General features: G+C 56.1%; 8 protein-coding genes across 8 annotated transcripts; 5 read left to right on the top strand and 3 right to left on the bottom strand.

Annotated features, from left to right (window-relative positions):
- Positions 1-40: 40 nt before the first annotated feature.
- Positions 41-2,590, top strand: W97_04867 (uncharacterized protein; the record flags this gene model as incomplete). Its single annotated transcript, XM_007782755.1, has 1 exon — positions 41-2,590. The coding sequence occupies one exon, from the start codon at positions 41-43 to the stop codon at positions 2,588-2,590; it is 2,550 nt and encodes an 849-aa protein (XP_007780945.1).
- A 230-nt stretch (positions 2,591-2,820) lies between these two features.
- W97_04866 (uncharacterized protein) lies at positions 2,821-3,480 on the bottom strand (the record flags this gene model as incomplete). Its single annotated transcript, XM_007782754.1, has 1 exon — positions 2,821-3,480. The coding sequence occupies one exon, from the start codon at positions 3,478-3,480 to the stop codon at positions 2,821-2,823; it is 660 nt and encodes a 219-aa protein (XP_007780944.1).
- Positions 3,481-4,213: 733 nt separating this feature from the next.
- W97_04865 (uncharacterized protein) lies at positions 4,214-5,299 on the top strand (the record flags this gene model as incomplete). The annotated part of the gene is made up of 1 exon (XM_007782753.1): positions 4,214-5,299. The coding sequence occupies one exon, from the start codon at positions 4,214-4,216 to the stop codon at positions 5,297-5,299; it is 1,086 nt and encodes a 361-aa protein (XP_007780943.1).
- A 1,067-nt stretch (positions 5,300-6,366) lies between these two features.
- On the top strand, positions 6,367-8,160 carry W97_04864 (uncharacterized protein; the record flags this gene model as incomplete). The annotated part of the gene is made up of 5 exons (XM_007782752.1): positions 6,367-6,520; positions 6,607-7,156; positions 7,223-7,286; positions 7,399-7,754; positions 7,830-8,160. The coding sequence occupies 5 exons, from the start codon at positions 6,367-6,369 to the stop codon at positions 8,158-8,160; spliced, it is 1,455 nt and encodes a 484-aa protein (XP_007780942.1).
- Positions 8,161-8,919: 759 nt separating this feature from the next.
- On the bottom strand, positions 8,920-10,134 carry W97_04863 (uncharacterized protein; the record flags this gene model as incomplete). The annotated part of the gene is made up of 1 exon (XM_007782751.1): positions 8,920-10,134. One exon carries the CDS (start codon positions 10,132-10,134, stop codon positions 8,920-8,922), a length of 1,215 nt encoding a protein of 404 aa, XP_007780941.1.
- Positions 10,135-10,390: 256 nt separating this feature from the next.
- Positions 10,391-10,841, top strand: W97_04862 (uncharacterized protein; the record flags this gene model as incomplete). Its single annotated transcript, XM_007782750.1, has 2 exons — positions 10,391-10,565; positions 10,648-10,841. 2 exons carry the CDS (start codon positions 10,391-10,393, stop codon positions 10,839-10,841), a joined length of 369 nt encoding a protein of 122 aa, XP_007780940.1.
- A 632-nt stretch (positions 10,842-11,473) lies between these two features.
- On the top strand, positions 11,474-13,228 carry W97_04861 (uncharacterized protein; the record flags this gene model as incomplete). The annotated part of the gene is made up of 1 exon (XM_007782749.1): positions 11,474-13,228. The coding sequence occupies one exon, from the start codon at positions 11,474-11,476 to the stop codon at positions 13,226-13,228; it is 1,755 nt and encodes a 584-aa protein (XP_007780939.1).
- A 1,551-nt stretch (positions 13,229-14,779) lies between these two features.
- On the bottom strand, positions 14,780-18,170 carry W97_04860 (uncharacterized protein; the record flags this gene model as incomplete). The annotated part of the gene is made up of 4 exons (XM_007782748.1): positions 14,780-15,061; positions 15,117-15,463; positions 15,541-17,802; positions 17,861-18,170. 4 exons carry the CDS (start codon positions 18,168-18,170, stop codon positions 14,780-14,782), a joined length of 3,201 nt encoding a protein of 1,066 aa, XP_007780938.1.
- Between the last annotated feature and the right edge of the window lie 599 nt (positions 18,171-18,769).

The raw sequence follows: 18,769 nt of genomic DNA, 5'->3' as shown, positions 1-18,769 counted from the left end.
TGTCGGCAGACTACCAATTGAACCGCTTTCATCCAGGTATATGCCACCGGCGTTGGACAGGCTTCTCGCCAGGCCCTCGGCGCTGCGCCTCCTCCGCGCTCTAGCCGATTCAGATGCACAATCCTCCTGCGCGCTGTGCGATGGCTTCCATAGCCGCAAACACCGGCGTGCGTATGGGAGAAGGCACGTATCCGCCGTTGCACCGTTAAGAGATAACTCGGACGCTGCGACTCACGAAGAGAGCCCTCGCCCTCCATTAGTTCGTCGTTTGAACGTCGGCAAAGCCTCGACATGGGATAAGCTGCGCCTACAATCAGACGTTAGGGTCCCCAAGCCGGGGAGCACGCTGCTTGTCGACCAGCCGAAACGGCGCGAAAACTATGAGCTTTGGGTCGTGTTGCTGCAGTTCCGGCAGCGTATACACGGAGACGACGGGGTACATGATATCTGGGATGGTCTCAGAGCGCGGAAGATTGATCTGCCTACGGATGGGACCAATGCTGATGTTCTCTGGGGGGCATTCCTCAATCATTCACGACTCAAGGTCCCAATAATCGAATATGCCGCCGACCTGCGTCAGCGCAAGGGTCGAGTGTACGGACCGCTTTACACGACGGTCGTTGGCCAAGCCCTCAGATCGAACCCCGAAAACGCTTTTGCATGGCATAAGCGGTTGGCTACTGCTGACTTAGTCGAACCTGGGGCACTGCGAAAAGTAGCCGAAGCAGCTACACACAGTAGAGCCTCTTTAAAAGCTTTTCGACTCATTTATCTCGAGAGCAAAGATCGAAACGTCTACGATACCTTGATTTCCGCGCTCTGTCAGCGTGAGCAGTACGACGCTGCTATAAGGTGGCATCAGTTTCTTATTCGCAACAACGATCGTCCCAGCAAAGCACTAGGGACAGAGCATTCGCCCAGCAGCAACAGGAGCGGAGACAAATCTTTCCAGGAGGGGCATAACGCACAACTAGAATCGCATCCCACCGCTAGTATTGGACCTCCTAAAGACGACCAGGGCGCTTCGACTGGCCGATTCTCGCGCGAGATGATGAACAGGCTCCTAGGGATAGCTCACGCTGTAGCGCCTAAACAGATCGATGATGCGCTTTGCGCCCGATTGTTTGCTACGACAGCTTTCCCAGTCGAAGCGGTCATTAGTGGATTAAGAATGTTCGGCATTGAAGCCCTAGGCCCTCTAGCGCTGCGGGAACTAGCTGCGCGAGTCGACAACCCGTATACTATAGTGCAGAAGATCGAGCACTTGAAGCGGGCTGGCATTTCGATTGGACAAACGGTCTTCTCTAGAGCCGTTTACAAATTTGCACAAGAGGGTCGGGCAGATATGCTGAGCGATCTCCTTGTAACTGACCAACACCCGGATGTCCTGGAGGACCGAGCGAAGCAGAAGGAGCTTCTCTCTTCGTATCTAGCTGCAGAAGATTGGCAACAGGTCCATCGTACCCTTGCAATCCTTACGATTTTCCATGCGGATCCCCAAACCGAGTCCTGGAACATCCTACTGCGCAGCTACAGCCGACGTCAGGAACTAGCGAAGCTCAACAGCATCCTTGAAGATATGCGTATAAATAGGATTCAGATAACTGAACACTCGCTCAACAGTCTTCATCACCACACGCTTAGACTCCGCAGCCGGAGTAAACGTCCAACTACGAAGTGGGTACACTCTTTCGACGATCTTCGCCTTATGACAAACATATGGCGCAGCATCCTTGAATCAGACGGCGAGCTTCCCCCCTGGCGCTGGCGCGAAATTCTTCGCCGCTTTGGGATGACCGGACGCCTCAGCGAGTTACGGTCCCTGATGTTGTGGCTCGCCGCATGGTACTCGCCCGCCACTGCCGTTGCGATGCGATCCAAATACGCCCGCACTGCTGCCTTACCTCCTGCCGGAGCGGAGAAGCCAAGCCGCTCCGCCAGCGACTTTATCAACCATCCCGTGTTCCCCGTCGATGCCTCCCTACTTCCAACCAGCCACCCCAACCATCCTCTTCGCCAGATCTTCCGACCCGTCCTGCAGTCCGCGATCGTAGAATGGGGGTTCAAAACGCTAGCCCTCCAGCCTCCCGCCGGCACCAAATCCGAGAAATCTAGCACGCCGGCACCAGCCCACCACTGGTACTTCGGCCTCCGCTCCCTCCAGCTCCTGCGCGAACGCGGCGTCCACGTCGACCCGTCCACCGTCCGCAAAGCCGTCCAGCTGCGCCTGTGGATCCTCTACGGGCCGGGCCGATCAAACCGGCTGGCCAACCGCGTGGCGCGCCAGCGGAACCCGTACACGCTGGAGCAGTTCGTGGGGCTTGTGAACGAGTTCTGGGGCGGTGAGGAGGCGCTGCTGAATGTGCCAAAGGAGCTGCTGGAGGGGCCGGTGAGGGGGGAGAGGAGGCTGGAGTTGTTTGTGTGCTTGTTCGGGAGGAAGCCGTGGTGGGATAGGAGGAGGGGGATGAAGGTTGATTTGGGGGCTAGGCTAGAGCTGATGAGGAGGGGGAGACAGAGGAGAGAGGACAGGGGGGGCAACGAACATAAGGGGAACGGTGCTGAGACCCTGGCTGAAGGAGTCAATGTATAGACTCAACGCACAGACTAGATCAAGAGGTAGTGGTTAAAGTCATGCCATGGATTTATCCGCGCAATGCCAGCACGGTTTTGCTCTAACCATCTCTCCGAATCGATGGGGAAATCCACCGCTGAGCAATCAAGCAGACCATCTTAAAGACCCAAGGGTAGAACCTCGCAGCAAGGGGTATCTCACAAGCCAAAACGCCTAACCAGCAAACCCCTTCAGCATGAGGGTAAAGCTCACACCTTTGCCCCATCCCTGTCAACCTCAAACATCGCCCCCGCCAACTCGCTCAACACCGGATCCCCAAACATCTTCAAAATCTGCTGTACGTGCTCCATCGTCTCCGCCTTCAGTCCCGCCGGGCTCCGCGAATACACATCCAGCCCCGCAGGCGTAAACAGCGTCTTGGCAAAGTACGTCACGCACCAGCGATTTCCCCCCTCCTTGCCGTACCCAAGGATCTCCCACCGACTGGTCGCGACCATGAGCCAGCCCTTGCCGCGCCAATCATAGGTCCAGCCACTGCTGTCCGACGGGGTAGAGACGCCACGGATAGCCTTCGTTCTCGAGGAGCCGTGGGGCTGGTATTCGACGAGGTCGTCAAGCCGCGGCAGCGTTGCAGAGGTCAAGGCGATTTCTGTCGAGGGCGGATACGGGAGCGGGGTGTAGGATATGCTGACGTTGCTTTTTGAGCGCCACATCGGGAGCGTCGAGTGCGTGACGTGCCATTTGCCGTGCAGGAAGTCGGGGGGAGGGGGTGCGAGGGGCGGGGAGGTTAGGGTGCTCGAGGGCACTTTGGCGGCTGTGGGTGCGCGGAGGGAGATCTGGATCGGGTGCGGGTTTTGGTCGGTTGCGCAGGCGCTGAGGGTGATTGTTGGAGTAGGTGGATTCGCCATGGTGAGTGTTGGAGGTTTTGGCAGCTCTGACAGCTCTGACAGCTGTGACAGCTGTGGCAGATCAGTTGTGCTCAGGAACCTTGACATGAAAATTGGTGGTTGCAGGACGCAGGACGCAGGACGCAGGACGCAGGGCGCAAGGCCAACGGGTAAGGCGTTTCGGGCGTTTCGGGCGTTTCCAGAAATAGAAGGCCCGATCTTCTCCCGGAACCCGCCGCTGAGCCTCCGCGTCCTCCCGACAGCAATCCACCCTCAAAACTGCATTGCTTGCACCTTGGACGTTCCTACACGCATGTTGGAGAACAAGAGACATTACTCTTTGTTGCTACTGGCGGACTGATTGTTTACTTGAAACTGTTCAATGCGCCCCGAGACTCCGCAGGTTTGTCAGTCGTTTCAGTAGTCTCTCGGCGCCCGCACTTGATGACGACGCCCAAGATGACCCACCTTATGGAGGCAGTGCAGCTGAGTCTAAGTACGAGGAACATGCACGATGTCTCCCTTACTTTTCTTGAACAATCTCTCTTACGGCTGATACATATTCCTGCTCTTCCTTTCAACCGTTTCCGCGGAGTCCTTCTGTCATTTCTTACATCGTTGTATCTGGAGAACCATCACCTAGGCTTCTAGAGTCGCCACTCACCCCTGTAAATCGGTGTCGCTCCTTCGCATTTATTTCAAAGGCTTCACTGTGCTGCTCTAAAAAGAGACAACCTCGATCCTACTTAAAATCATGCGCTCCTACCTATCCATCGCCTCCCTAGCCCTCCTCAGCGCTCTCGCCTCCGCCCAAACCGCCTGCAACAACTCCCCCTCTCTCTGCTCCCGCGCCTACAGCAACATAACGCATCTCGGCGCACACAACTCCCCCTTCGTCCGCGACGCCTCAACGTCCTTCTCCGTCTCCGGCAACCACTTCTACAATAGCACCGTCCAGCTCGACGCCGGGGTGCGGCTTCTCAGCGCACAAGTCCACAACCGCAATGCCAACGGCGGCGGTGCACCTGCCTGGCATCTGTGCCACTCATCATGCGACCTGCTCGACGCCGGACCACTGAGCAGCTGGCTCGGGGAGATCAAGACATGGATGGACGGCCACCCCACCGACGTGGTGACCCTCCTCCTCGTCAACGCCGACGCCGCGACCGCCACCGACCTGCACGCCCAATTCGCCGCCGCCGGCATGGCGCAATACGGCTACGTCCCCGCCGTTCCGGGCCCGACAGGCGAGTGGCCGACCCTCGAAGCCCTCATCGCAGCCAACACCCGCCTCGTCACTTTCGTCGCCAGCCGCGTCGCCGCAGCGGAGACGGTGGCGCCCTACCTCCTCGACGAGTTCACGCACGTCTTCGAGACGCCCTTCGACAACACGGCCTTCAGCGACTTCTCGTGCCTGCCTGACCGGCCTGCCGCGCTGGCGGGGGATCCTGCGGCCGCGATCGCGTCGGGGCGGCTGCCGCTCATGAACCATTTCTTGTACGAGACGCAGGCGTTCTTTGATATCCCGGCCGTTGACAACGTCACGACGACGAATGCGGTGGAGGGTGTGGGCAGTTTGGGGGAGCATGGGACGAGGTGTACGGGGATTTGGGGACGCGTGCCGAGTTTTGTGCTGGTGGACTTTTTCAATGTGGGACCGGCGGTTGAGAGCGTGGATCGGTTGAATGGGGTTACGAGCGCTGTGGGCAGACGGAATCTTGGGGATGAGGTGGTCATGTCGCGTGGGCAGCAGAATGCGCAGGGCGCGGCTGCTGGGAGGGCGGGAGCGGCGGCGTGGGTGGTTGTGGTGCTGGCCGCGGTTGTGAGTATGCTGGTGTGAGGGTGGGAACTTTTGGGCGAGGGAGTGAGTGGCACGAGCTTATGATGCGTTCTGTTTGGACGAGTATTGCTACTGCGACGGGAGTGTACGGCAAGTTTGAACGGCCTGTTGAGGTTTTCATGGCATAGCGGCGGTGTTTGGATATCAAGGTAGGGCTTGGAACTGCATGGGCTACGGGGCTGTTCATTACGTTGGCGTTTAGATTGCTCATACCCGCAGAGGCATCGGTATACTATCTGGATAGTTTAGTTATTCGTCTACAGCCAGCTGCAGGATTCCGTCGCGACAGCTGCATAAGTTCTCTGTTGTAGCGAATGGCGGAGACTGGTTACAACCAGATGGCAAAAGCTCTGAGGCCAGAATAAGCCGTGAGCTCTGCGAAAGGTGATTCAATACAAAATCCAATGACTGGGCTTGAGCATACTACCAGACACGCTCGTCACCCACACTCCAATCCGCTGCTGAACTTCCCTGGTCACCTTTAGTCACGCACGCTCGTGTCGATATGAGGAAACACGCCCTCAAAGAGACATAGAGGCCGAGTGATTAACAAAACATCTCCGGATGAGTTGATGTGCTCGATCTCGATTAAGTGCAGACTGCATGCAGCCACCGGGTAGAGTGGCGTATGCAAGTAGAGGCCAGAGCTTGACATTGGTTACTCACAAACCCCTTCCAAGTGAGCCTTTTATGCTTCTTCGATATCCTGGATAGAATCACTGAACCGCTCAAGTCATGACAACATACTCTGGGGTATATTGTGGTGGGTGGCGGAGACCCGATATGGGCCCCGGACATCCGTCGTTCAATTTGACGTGGTACTTAAGACTTACACTCCCATTCCTGTTTTGTATATGCCAAACCAGGCAAGAGACGGATTTCTACACAAAGGGCGAGAAGTCGCGCTTCATCCCAGAGGAAGAAGTAACTTCGACTCGTGGTCACGTCGGAATACCATGCAACCCTCAGGCACGGTTTCCAAATTCTCAATATCTAAGATCTCGACAATCAGGCTTGACTACACCTGATCCTATACGCCCAGAAAACGAAAAAGGAAATCTTCAAAGATGGGTTCCATAGCTTCAGACCCGTACCCCAAAACAGGTATCGATGTCCTAATCGTCGGCACCGGACTCGCCGGCCTGACAGCCGCCATCGAATGCACACGCAAAGGGCACAATGTGCGGCTTCTCGAGCGAAATGCAGATATCAGTACCGCAGGTAATGCATCCCAAAAAAAACCCCCCTCCCCTGTGCCATGGCTAAACAACCATTCTTTTCATTGACCCTTGTTAACACCTCCCCAGGCGACATGTACTTCATGGGCCTCTCCGCAACCCGTTTCTTCAAGCACTGGCCAGAAATGGCGCAAGAATACTCCACCATCTCCCTCCACAACGCGTATATCGCGACATTCAAGCACAGCGGCGAGCAGATCATCCCGCCCCTGAAGGTAGCCGAGCGGCTGAAGGCCCAGGGCCTGGACCCCAACACCCCGCCCGGCGCGTTCCAGATCCGGCCGCTCGTGTACCGCATGTTTGTGCGGCAGGTCGAGAGGCTGGGCATCAGCATCAAGTTCAACCAGCGGGTTGTCGACTATTTTGAGGATGAGGGGAAAGGGAAGGGCGGGGTTGTTACGGAGGATGGGCAGAGGTATGAGGCGGATGTCGTTATTGCTGCTGATGGGGTTGGGTCGAAGAGTCAGAGGCTTGTGGGTGGAGAGGTTAGGGCGAGGAGCTCGGGGAGGGCGATGTGGAGGGCGGCGTTCCCGATTGAGTGTCTTGACAAGAATCCGGAGGTTAGGGAGTTTTTCCGCTTGGTGAATGGGACGGATCCGATTGTGAGGACATGGCTGGGGTAAGTCTGATGCTGAGTATTTGGGGGGTGTGGTGTCGAGGAGGATGTCGGGCTGATTGATCTAAGGCCCATGACCTATGCTATGACTCTGACGCGGGAGGACGTGATGGTCTGGCTCCTCAACCACGAGGTGAGTTTCTATTCCGCACCACACAGCCTTCGTTTCTCCATTTGATTCATCTTCCCTTTCCTTCCCGCTCCAAGCCGATGCCAGTTGGAAATTTCCACTAACCCGAACGCAGGTAACAGGCACCGAAGCCGAATCCTGGCACAACACCATCTCTTCCTCCGAAGTGCTCGCCGACATGGACAAAGTCCGCGGTCCCGCAAAATGGGCTCCCGTCTTCAAGGAGCTGGTCAAATGCACGCCACCAAACACCATCGTCAACTTCGCGCTGCTGTGGCGAGATCCGCAGCCGAGCTGGGCGTCTCCCGGCGGGCGCGTCATTCAGATTGGCGATGCTGCGCATTCGTATTTGCCGTCCTCGGGGAATGGCGCGACGCAAGCGATCGAGGATGCGGTGTCGCTTGCGTCGTGTTTGCAGATTGGGGGGAGGGAGAATGTTGCGCAGTCGGTGAGGGCGCATATTAGGATGCGGTAAGTCCAATATTTACTTCAAAAGCCGTCTATCTTGTAAAGGAGCAGGTTTTGATGTGGCTCGTATGACGGCAGATTCGTCCGTAACGCCTGCGCTCAAAAGCTCGGCTTTGCCAACGCGGCGCGGCTGCAAGATACAGACTGGGAGAAAGTGAAGCTCGATCCACGAGTCGCGGCCCCGGCCCTTCCAAAATGGGTCTGGAGCCATGAGCCGGAGGCATACGCGTATGAGAACTATGACAAGGTCGTTGAGTCAATGAAGAAGGGTATTCCGTTCGAGGACGACGACAGCATTCCGCCGAACTACCCCAAAGGCTACAAGTACGAGCCTTGGAGCATGGACAAGATCGTGGACGACATGAACAACGGCAGGCCGGTAGATTTAGGCCCGGGAGAGTGGGCGTAGATTTCTTGAGAGGCGTAGGGGATGGCATCTGAGATCATACTGGCCTCGAGCTGGATGGTATAGCAAGCTTGTAGAAGTGCCGCTACTGGCCATGGCGTAACTTCAGAGCTCGGCCGCGATCGGCTCTTTTGGGGGTCGTAAATGTTGGAGAGCACATGTTTGGGCTTCTTCTGTAGCGGTGATGCTTTGGCTGCTGCGAGGCGTGCTAAACGGACATGCCATCTTCCGTGAAGGGGAGGCCTCGCTGTTGGCGGAACGAGACATTAGACAATCCGACCGAAATAGCCATCGAATAGTCGTTTGCACAGTTCGAAATACACTGTGGATCGAACAAGGAGTTTCGTGACCGTCTCGTGCTACCCTTCGTTCTAGAGTAACGTATTCGACTTCGAGATGTAACCGGCACGGTGTTGCAGAGTTGTGACTAGAAGCACACCGCTTTATCAAATCTCTACTTTGAAATTGTTAGGGTAAGCGCATTAGCAATCTAGACGCACCTCAGCAGGGTGCAGTGCTTCTCGTATCTGCAGCTTAAAGCCTATGAGTTACCGCTAATATTAGTGTCACCATCTGGTTGCAAAACCGCTTGCTACTTGGAATCGGACGCGTTGTTATACTTGCGTCGATTAGCACGAACGATACCAGCCACAGAATCAAAGTTGCATCCTAACAATAACGCCCTTGCTACGCATCTTTCAGCTCGTGTTCAAACCTCAAACACCCTACAATCCGTCGTCCAAATCTGTAATCCACCTCGACTCATACCCACCACTCCACCTCTTTAAGCACACACACATCCTCCCCGCCGGTCCCCTCTCCATCCTCCTCCCGACACGTATACCAACCTCCTATACACAAGCTTCTCTCCTTCAGCCGCCACTCCTCCAATTTTCTCTTACTACTCTTGACGTCAAGGTCGGCCAAGCGCGCCTCGACGGGCTCCGTAGCACTCAGCGGAATCTTCATCAACAATGAACAGTCCCTCAGAGTCATTGCGAGCTGGAATCTCTTCAAGTGGATCAAGGTGATGTGCTCGGGAAGGGGGCTTATGCCGGTGGCGAGGATACCGTAGGGGTCCAAGCGCTGCTGGAGAAATTGGAGGCGGCGCAGGAGCCGCAGGCCATCGCCTTGCGCGGTGAAGAAATCCACGAAGCGCGTGGTGAAGAAGGTCCGGTGTTGGTCCTGCAGGTCCACGGCTGCGTAGTCTGTCGTTGCGAAGAGAGAGCGCGCAATCGTGGCGAGCGTGGCGCGGTCGTCGGAGAGAAGGGCTAGGGGGCAGAACGTCGCTTTGGCTGCTCCTGCTACAGCTGGTCTATCTGACTGTCCTTGGGACTGCTTCTCGGAATCCCGCTGCGCGCGGATGGCACATGTGCGGCACCGGCGTGAGAGTGGAGGCGCGTTGGGCGACTGGGACAGCCACTTGGGCTTGAACTCAATGGCATAGGCACCCCCTCCCTCTTTGCGCAAGGTTCCATCGGACGTCATATCCGTGAGCAGCAGACCCCACGCGTCGGGCTTGACGCGGGCACCGACATGCTTGGTCGAGCGCCAGCCGCTGAGCTCAAGCTGGTGCAGGTCGAGGTTGAGGGAGGCGATGAAGTCCTCGGTGAGGTGGACCAGTTTCATCTCGACGAGGAACCTGGGTTCGAGAAGCTTGCTGATGAATCCGCTGAAGCAGATCGCAATCTGCTGCGTCGTGGTGTCGTCAACGGATTTGCGCACGCGCAGGACGCGGTTGCGCAGGGGGGCGTATTTCTCATCGTCGCTGCCGAGGGAGTCGAGCTTGTAAACAATGTTTGCGCCGCCCTGGTAGATGTCAGATTTCTTCCAGATCCTGGCGGACTTGTTGTCACTGTGACACACCTCGGCGAGCATGCGGTACCTGGCTAGAACGGTGTCGCCGGTAACGATATCGTTGCCGTCGAGCTTGGGTCGGAGGTCGCTGGCGATACTCACGACAGCGTCAACGGCCATTGTTGGTCACGAGCGGTGGAGGTCATGGCAGCGAAGCTTGCCAGCGGTCAAATACTCAAGCTCCCGGTATTCATCGCGCCTGCCATGATTTCGTCAGGTATACTCCCGAGCGTGTCTCGGTTGCTGGTAAGGCCGCCCCGTTTTTACGTGTTGAGCTTGGCCTGAACTTTCACAATTAAATATACAAATCTCACGACAACCCGCGTTCGGAGTTTCTCAGCGCAATCAACGGATTTATTCGCCTGCACACAACGCGATGTCGGCTTCCGATCCCACCTCTCTAGCAACGCCGCCATCGTGTGTAGCGGATTTCTGTCTCATCCCGCTAGGCACACCCACGGCATCCGTATCGAAGGAAGTGGCCGAGGTGCAGCGACTTCTGAAGAAGTCCGGGTTGCATTATTCCATGCATTCGGCAGGCACGACGGTCGGTAAGCTGCGTCTTTTGTCGGTCACGTTATGCTCCAGAGCATTGCACGCAAACGAGCTACATTCTGACACGAAGCATCACAGAAGGATCATGGGATAAAGTCATGAAGGTCATTGGACAGGCACATGCCATGCTGCACGCGAACGGCGTGGTGAGGATCCAGAGCGATATCCGGGTAGGCACGAGGGTGGACAAGAAGCAGTCGTTCACAGACAAGGTCGCTGCAGTTGAGGCCATCTTGGGACGGGATGAGCAACAAGCAAGCCCAGCATCGTGAAGGATCAGAGCCGTGATGTTTCATCTCATACAGAGTTTCATAGCCTGGCTGTCGGTGATCAATGATTGGCATCGTGCTTTCCACGGAGTGCTCCCGCGGCGAGGTTCCATGGTTAGACAAGTGCCACGGCAACGCAAAGGGTCCATTTCAGTCTCGGGTTTCTCGCTGCGACAACCGTCTTGGCTGGCGGACAAGAGGGGCTTCGGAATGTTCTAACGTTATTCGCAACGGAAGAGTGGTTGACACGGTGATTTCCCGTGTTTGGTCTAGGATGGGCCTGCGGGATGACGGTTGGTCTCGGGCTGGCGGCGACGCAAAATCAAACCAGACGAGCCCTTCTCTCCGCAATCTTCCTCCTGATAGCCCACCACCACCACCACCACCACCACATCCTCCCCCATCCTCCCCATCCTCTCTCACCGAGTCGCATAGACCGAAGAACCGAACAACAGCTGTACACGCTGGAACAATATCAAAAATCGGGATAATTGACAGCTGCCGGCGCATGGCAGCTTCTCCCTCTGTTCACCCGGCGACCGACCCGGCACGCGACACCAGCTGCATCAGCCTCGAGATAGAAACCACAATATAGAGTTGCCATCCAATACCGGTGCTCCCCATCCTCCCAAATCATGGCCTTCAACTTCAACTGGTCGCCGCTCATAGCGGACACCTCGCGCGCGCGAGACATGCTCACCACCGCCCTCAACAAATCTCCGAAGCCGCCCATCATCGTCGACGACATCCTCGTCACCGAGCTGAACCTCGGCAGCGTGCCGCCAGAGCTCGAGATACTGGAGATCGGCGATCTGGCAGAGGACCGATTCCGAGGAATATTCAAGATGTCGTATACAGGGGACGCCTTCCTGACCCTGAAAACGAGGGTCCAAGCAAATCCGCTGAACACATACCTATCGACAAAGCCGTCGTTCGCATCGCCGCAGCCGCTTGCTGCTTCATCGGGCTTGACCATACCGTTGCAGATTACCCTATCCGACATCCGCTTGTCGGGATTCGTTATCCTTGTCTTCTCGCGGCAGAAGGGCCTTACGCTCGTCTTCCGAAACGACCCTCTCGAATCGCTCAAGGTTTCGTCGACATTCGACTCCATACCGTTCGTGCGCGACTACCTCCAGAAGGAGATTGAGGGACAATTGCGCGTGCTGTTTATGGAGGATTTGCCCGCCATCCTGCATCGGCTATCTCTCCGGCTATGGTCGCCCGACTACCGAGAGCTCGACAACTCCAACGGGCTGCAAGAGGGTAACAAAGACGGCACAATTCCAATCGACCCGCTATCATCTCCACCTCAAAATCCAGTAGACGGCTTCGGAAACCCCATCACCGACTCCGAAACCTCCGCCTTCTTCCTCGACGACCCCACTCAAACTCACGCTTCCTTCTCGCAGAAGAACCTCGTCCGTCTTGCCGCGCTCGCCGAGTCACATCGCACCCTCTCACTCTTCACACCCGGCATCCGGGAAGCGGTCTTCCGCGCCTGGGCTGGCACAACAGAAAGCAGGGAGCACTCCGGCACCGCCACACCCGCTCTCACCCTCTCCAGCCTCTCCAGAGCACATTCCAGTCTCGGACTCAGCACGCTCCCATCAACCTACAGCGCTTCCGACAGCGCCGAAACCGGGCCATCCTCGTCTTCCCGACCCCCACTCTCAAGCTTCAGCTCCGCTATCGGCCACGGCCTGACACTGGGCGCCAACCGCTCCCGTGCACACGCCCAGCGAAAGCGCAAGAGGCGCGTTGTCAACCTGCGGAAAGACAGAAACGAGGACGATATCAGCGACACCGCGAGCACCACCACGGGCGCCAGCACCCCCGCCCCAAGCGTCATCGTGTCCGAACCCCTCCCCGAGCGCGAAGAAGACCTCGTCACGCCGCCGCGCTCACCAGCAAAGAACGTGCGGTTCAGCGCGCGGAGGCCAAGCGGCGAGTACGCCGCCGACTCGCCGGCGCGATCACCGCGGGCGCGGCCAGCGTCTGCAGACTACCCAGCGCAGGAGAACACAAAGCTCTCCCTACCGCCGCAGAAGCATCTCTCGCCGGACGCGAAACCCGTCCACGACGCCGCTCCCTCCAACATCGGACGGTCTCGTCCGCCCCTCCGCCTCCATCACCCAACCCCTTCGACCTCGGCGATTCCGCTTCTGCGCACCCTTTCGGCGGAGAAACTGCCCTTCACGGCCCATTCGCAGCAGGGAGATCTGTTTTCGCCGTCGGCTTCGTCGTCGTCGGGTGGGATCCTGGAGCAGGCCTGGATGATGAAGATGGCGAATGAGATCGCGCGGAAGGTGCAGGATGAGAAACGGCGGCAATCGAGTGATAGTGCTGGGCTCTGGGAGATGCCGCCGCCCGCGTACTCGTCTGTGTAGATTAGCTGTCATGAGTAACGGATCGGTTTCGTGAGCGTGTTTTATTATTACGAGTTATGGAGATGGGAGAGGCGTTTCGGGAGGAGCTGTACATATATCAGGGTTGTAACAACAATGGATTGAGGTCCTGTAATCAATTCTCTTGAAGTTGTGAATCGCATACGAAGTCATGTGTAACGCAAAAAATGCTTCGTTACGCTAATTCAGTGGAACGGCTTCGCGGTAAGTTGGCCATCATCCAACAAACCAACTTTGATCCTTTATATACAATCTAGATGTCACCAAACTAGCCATGCCTAGCAGCCACTGGCTTCTGTTGCATCGTCCGACATGCTAGTTCACACGACCTTTGCTGAATAGCGCGGGCCGGTTACTTTCCACCTCCACTCACATGAAGATCCTTTCGAACGAAGCAGCTCTGAGTCCCTCACCGTACGCTCTGAACCCCAACCTGTAAGGTGGTGAACGCCGAACGCGTCTTGGCTGCGCCACCACGACCCCGGTGATCTCCATCTCTGCTTTATTAGCGTAAGCAAGCGGCACGTAAGCTATTATCACCCGTCGGTGCCGTGGTATACGCCATTGGGCCCGGGCATACCGACCAAGGCTCCCCTAGAAAACAGGAGAACGGCAGGAGCGTCTCCTGCCACTGTTGAAAACATTCGTAACAACATCGACATGTAGCTCTGGCTCCAAGCCGTGGGTTGAGAGACCGACATGTTTAGGGGAATAGATATGTTTGGACCATCTTGCAAGTATGGCTCAGATATCGAACCGGATGGTACCACGGCAACGCTCCGAGAATCTACGAAGGGTTCCCCTCCATCTCATCAGGTTAAGCTCAGGCCTGCATTCGATGTGCTGGATGCTTCGATAGGCCCCGATCGCAACGATCTCACCCCCGAAGACGGGCAACGACCAGCGCCAACGGCAACGGCCTACCAAGACCGCAACAGGGCGGGGGAAGGAGTCTCTTCCGGTTTGCTTGGACGTCAGGGTTGCCGGGTGGTAGAGTCGTCGCCCTCTGATCGGTTCTTGGGTCGCGGCCCGTTGTCTAGGCTTGATGAGGCGCGCTGAATGCACTATCCACCAATGTCTGCAGGGACTCGTTCTCGGGCCTGGTGTAGAAGTCGGCAGGGTTCGGCTCATCTTCGAACATGATTTCGGATCCCACCGTTCTGGGACGAAGCAGAGAACCCCTTTTGGCTGACGCCAAACTGTATCCTATTCTTGACATGCCGTCGATCGAGCAGTTTTTAAGAGTTCTGGGAAAGCACTGCCTTGGCGATCCGGTCGATTGGCCTGCCCAGATAGAAGACGCTACTAGATGGAGACGCGTTGGATGTTGAAGCGTTAGGCCGAGGACGAACGTCGCATCTGCAAGTTCCAATTGCCTTCCGCTCTGGATCCCTGACAGTACGTGGTGTCCGTCAGCGGCCTCAGGATGGGTGTATCAAACCTCCAATGATGGGTGCATCAAACCTCCAATGGTTCTCTTGAGGTGCTCGAAGGGATGTTACTCAAATATCACAAGAAGGCATTCGACATGTTTCATCGTTTACACTCGAACGGATACTCCGACTTGATGAACAGCGGGATCGGTTTAGTTTCGCACCAATCATCGACGCGTAGCTCCCAATGTGGCGGGCTCTCTTTACTGATAGTCCTCACGACCAAGTCCGCGTATTGATGCAGCTTTTTGGAGACGCCGCCCTCCCACGTGACGACCAGCCGGGTACTCCGGAAAGGCTCGACAACTCGCAGGCGTCCGTGAGGGATCTGGAACTTCTCGTTGCGGCGAACATTCCTGATGCTGTAGCGAGGCAAGTCATGCTACGTGGAACATTAGTCAAGTGTTTCTAGTGGACTAGCAGAACACATGGCTTACCTTCTCGTGCCTACTACGCCGCAACTCCAGCTCTTTCGGGATCTTTGCATCCGGGTTGATTTCCAGAGCCGTCTCCAGAATGGTGTGTAGAGAATGACGGACATCCGCATACCTGGCCTGGCAAGTCGAGCCGTCTCGGTAGTCGGTGTGCAAGCACCCATCATACATGACAGCCATCGTGCTCGATGACTCGGTGTCGGCTAGGAAGCCTGTCCAGCTGTGAACACTCTGCGGCAGTTTGACTCGGATGCGCCGATAGGGTTCCGGAATCCAGAGCGCACGGAGTGTACCATCCTTGTCTACGCTGGAGTGACGCAGGCCATCCAAACACCACGAGACAAGCTGGCCTAGGTCTTTCGGTTTATTGTTAGTTTACCGTAGCTAAGCCAATCTCATAGGCGGGTTTACAAAGAGTACATCTTACCTTTTCTCCACTGCCTGTTCTTCTCGTACAGCTCACGAAACGCATATTTGTTAGGGCTCCGGAGCGCTTCATCGAAAGCCTTCTCACAGGCGAAAGGCTCGCTATTGATCATGCAAGCCTCGAGCCAGTTACGTACCGTCGTAGAGTCCAAGATAGACTTGAGACGCCGTCTCCGAGCGTTGCGACTGCAGAATGAAACTTCTACTCCAAGCCACTCCTCCAATACGGCTGGATTGCGATTCATGCCTTCGTTCCGCCAAGCTTCACAGATGGCGTCTTTTAGGTATACGCCGGAACGCCGCTTGTACACTTTTTCGCCCCCTATTGACATGCCATACGCACCGACCGATGCACCGTAGATCTCTTCAGCCAAATCAACTGATTCGGGGGACGTACCCAGTTCTTCAAGCTGGTTCGCGGAACGGAGCTGCTGCATGACTTTCTGCGGCTTGTTGTTGCAGGCTAGATTCTCTTTCATCTGCGAAGTCTTCTGCTCGGTAACGGTGGAGGACGAGGGAGCTCCTATCAACAGCTTGGCGTTTTCGTGCAAGGAACGATCGCTCCGATTTTGGGGGTCGTCAAGACCGACCCAGTGACAAAACTCTTCGCCCGGTGCCAGCGGCGTGGTTGCATCAGCTGGCCATGGTAAAATTGAGCCGGGTCCAGCGTTATACCTCAGGATGCCCGTGCTGTTTTCTTTCTTCTTGACGCCCCATACTGGTCCCCAGATGTCGGCGAAGTCCGCGATGCCCGTAGATAGATAAAGCTCAGCATCGTCCTCCCACAAAGCCTGGCTTTGTAGAACCCAGACTCTCCGGCCGCCTAGGAAGGCGTCTAAGCATCGTAACGTTCTGCGGCGAAGCATGATGCCTTCACTGCCATCGGTGATGTATGTCAAAGCGGCAGCGATTTTGGCCCGATCGAGGTCTTCGCCGAAATGACTCAAATCGAATCGCTCGATGTGAGCGCCGCAGTATGAGACCACAGCTAAGTCGAGGACAAAGATGGTCTTACGCCATTCTCCTACCTCGTCCGTACTCTTTGCGAGATCTAGCCGGTCCATGAACTGGCCACATGTCCGTGAGATGCCTTGTGTAAGCTCCTCAAGTCGCGCAGTCCATTTAGGCTGCGGGCGCTCTAACTCGGATGTCAAAGCCACGAGCGCGTCCATGAAAGCTGAATGCAGGCGTTCAAGATTATTGACATCGAAACGGACAAGTGTAGCTACTCCTCGCCTTGTGCGAGATACGGTCAGTACGTTGAACGCTTCATTGCAGTAGTGCGCATTGCGCATCCGTCTAATATTTAATACAACGCCGTGGACAAGGTTGCGGCACTCGAGCATGTGGAACGCCCAATATGCCAGGTCGGCCTGTTGCATCTTAGCGGATCTTGGTGATCTTCCTGAGGCTCTGTTTGATGCCTTGTGAAATGCTGCACAGAACTCAACAATAGTGTCCTCTTGCTTGCGGAGAAGGGCAGCATCGTCCATCTCGCCGAAGTGAACGTAACTAATCTTGAGCTTGAAGCCGGATGCTTCAGGATAGGCTGTCCGATATACTTTCCGCATCAGGAACAGACTCGACTTGCCCGCGACGGTGGCTTCTAGACTCTCAAGCTCCTGGAAATATTGCCGGGGGCTGACAAGCCTCTCATCGGGATCAATGTCTGATCGGAGGCTTTCCATGCTGACTGAGGTAGACGTCCCGTCCGTAGCGGAGTCAGGGTATTGGTCGACGACACTCCATGCGGCGTTAGACTCGGACGAAGTATCATCAGACCCATCATCAATACTTCCTGCTCCTTCGGGCGCCGGCTCCAATGGACGGGAAATGGGCGACTTTGCCTGTGCGCTTGGTCCTTGGATTATACCGTCATGCATTACAGCGCGATTCTTTTCACGGCGAGTCACAGGTAAAGTCTTTGCTGCTTCCAGGCGCTGGACCGCCCAAGCTGGAGTGGTTTCAATGGTGGCCCTGGGTGCAAGGAGTCCGCTGCCGGTAAGTGCATCTGCGTAGGTAAAGGGGCTCTGGCTGCTGCATTCTCTGCTCAAAACGATTGCAGGCACGGATTTCGTCCTCGGCGCTACCTTGGGCGCGCCGGCATGAGACGCTGCTCTATCTTGATTGATTGAAATTGTGGGTTTGATCTTAGCCTGTAAAATCGGGCCTGCGAAATGGTGGACTGTGGCTTGGGAAGCCCGCCTCTTCGCTGTCTTCTGATTCTTTTTGACAACCTGCCAGTCGTTCTGGGCTTCGGCATCTGCGAGAACAGTTAGTAAGACATCGACGCGCAAGTAATCGATACAGTGAATCGATACCAAGGTCCGGCTTTGGACTTCTCGCACCAGTCGGTGTAAAGGCACCGCCGCCGATAATGAACTCGCTGCCAATCGCAGGAGGCACTCTTGCGGGAGTAGATTCGCTGGTCCGGCGCAACGACTCTCTGTGACCGGACTTGGGCGTCACATCTCTTGCTCTAACGTCGTCTCCTTTCTTGCCACGTGGTGGAGTAACCCGCGTAGGAGTGTGGTCGCCGTCTCGGCCACGGCTGCCTGAGCGCCGGCCATCAGCTTGCCCCGCGACGAGCTGTACAGACTTGTTTCGCGCCGATAGATCTGTAGAGGACATGTTTCCGATGAGCAGTTAGTATCGATTAGGATCCACTCAGCTCGTCTGGAAGCCTGCGTTGCATATTTAGGGCGATTGCGTTTTGTAGAAGACGAATTGAGGGTTTCTCATGGCGATGGCTGTGCTTCGGCTGTGCGAGCAAGGCGTTGGCGGCATCCCCGAGCGCCTTACAGCCTCCAAGGACCATTCGAAAAGTCTGTTGCTGAATTTTCATTCCAGCATGTTTAATACCAGATTGACAATTAAACTGGACTCGCGATTTTGTTGATCGTAGAGCAGCTAGCCCGATTCAAGCGATAGAGGGCATATGGTGTTCAGCAGTTCACCCTTTTGCTGCATCGATCACCTAAGGTGTCTTTGGTCCGGGAATCGTGCTCGAGGGCTATCCATGCCCAGGCTGAAGAGCTGCTTCAATGCCGCAACGTCTATTTTGAGCGGTCCTTGCTCGTTGGCCGTGCACCTTGTTCGTAAAGGGCACAGCCTCTGACACAAGTTAAGCCCAGCTAACGATCCAGGCGGGCCATCCACAGAGTTAGTTCCTTAGGTAGTGTGTGTTATGTAAGACGAGAAGTCGGTGAGAGTGGCAGCAAGACGCGCAT

This window comes from Coniosporium apollinis (genome assembly GCF_000281105.1).
Source record: "Coniosporium apollinis CBS 100218 chromosome Unknown supercont1.22, whole genome shotgun sequence".
NCBI classification, from domain to species: Eukaryota; Fungi; Ascomycota; class Dothideomycetes; genus Coniosporium; species Coniosporium apollinis.
This window is presented reverse-complemented; position numbering and strand designations above follow the sequence as displayed.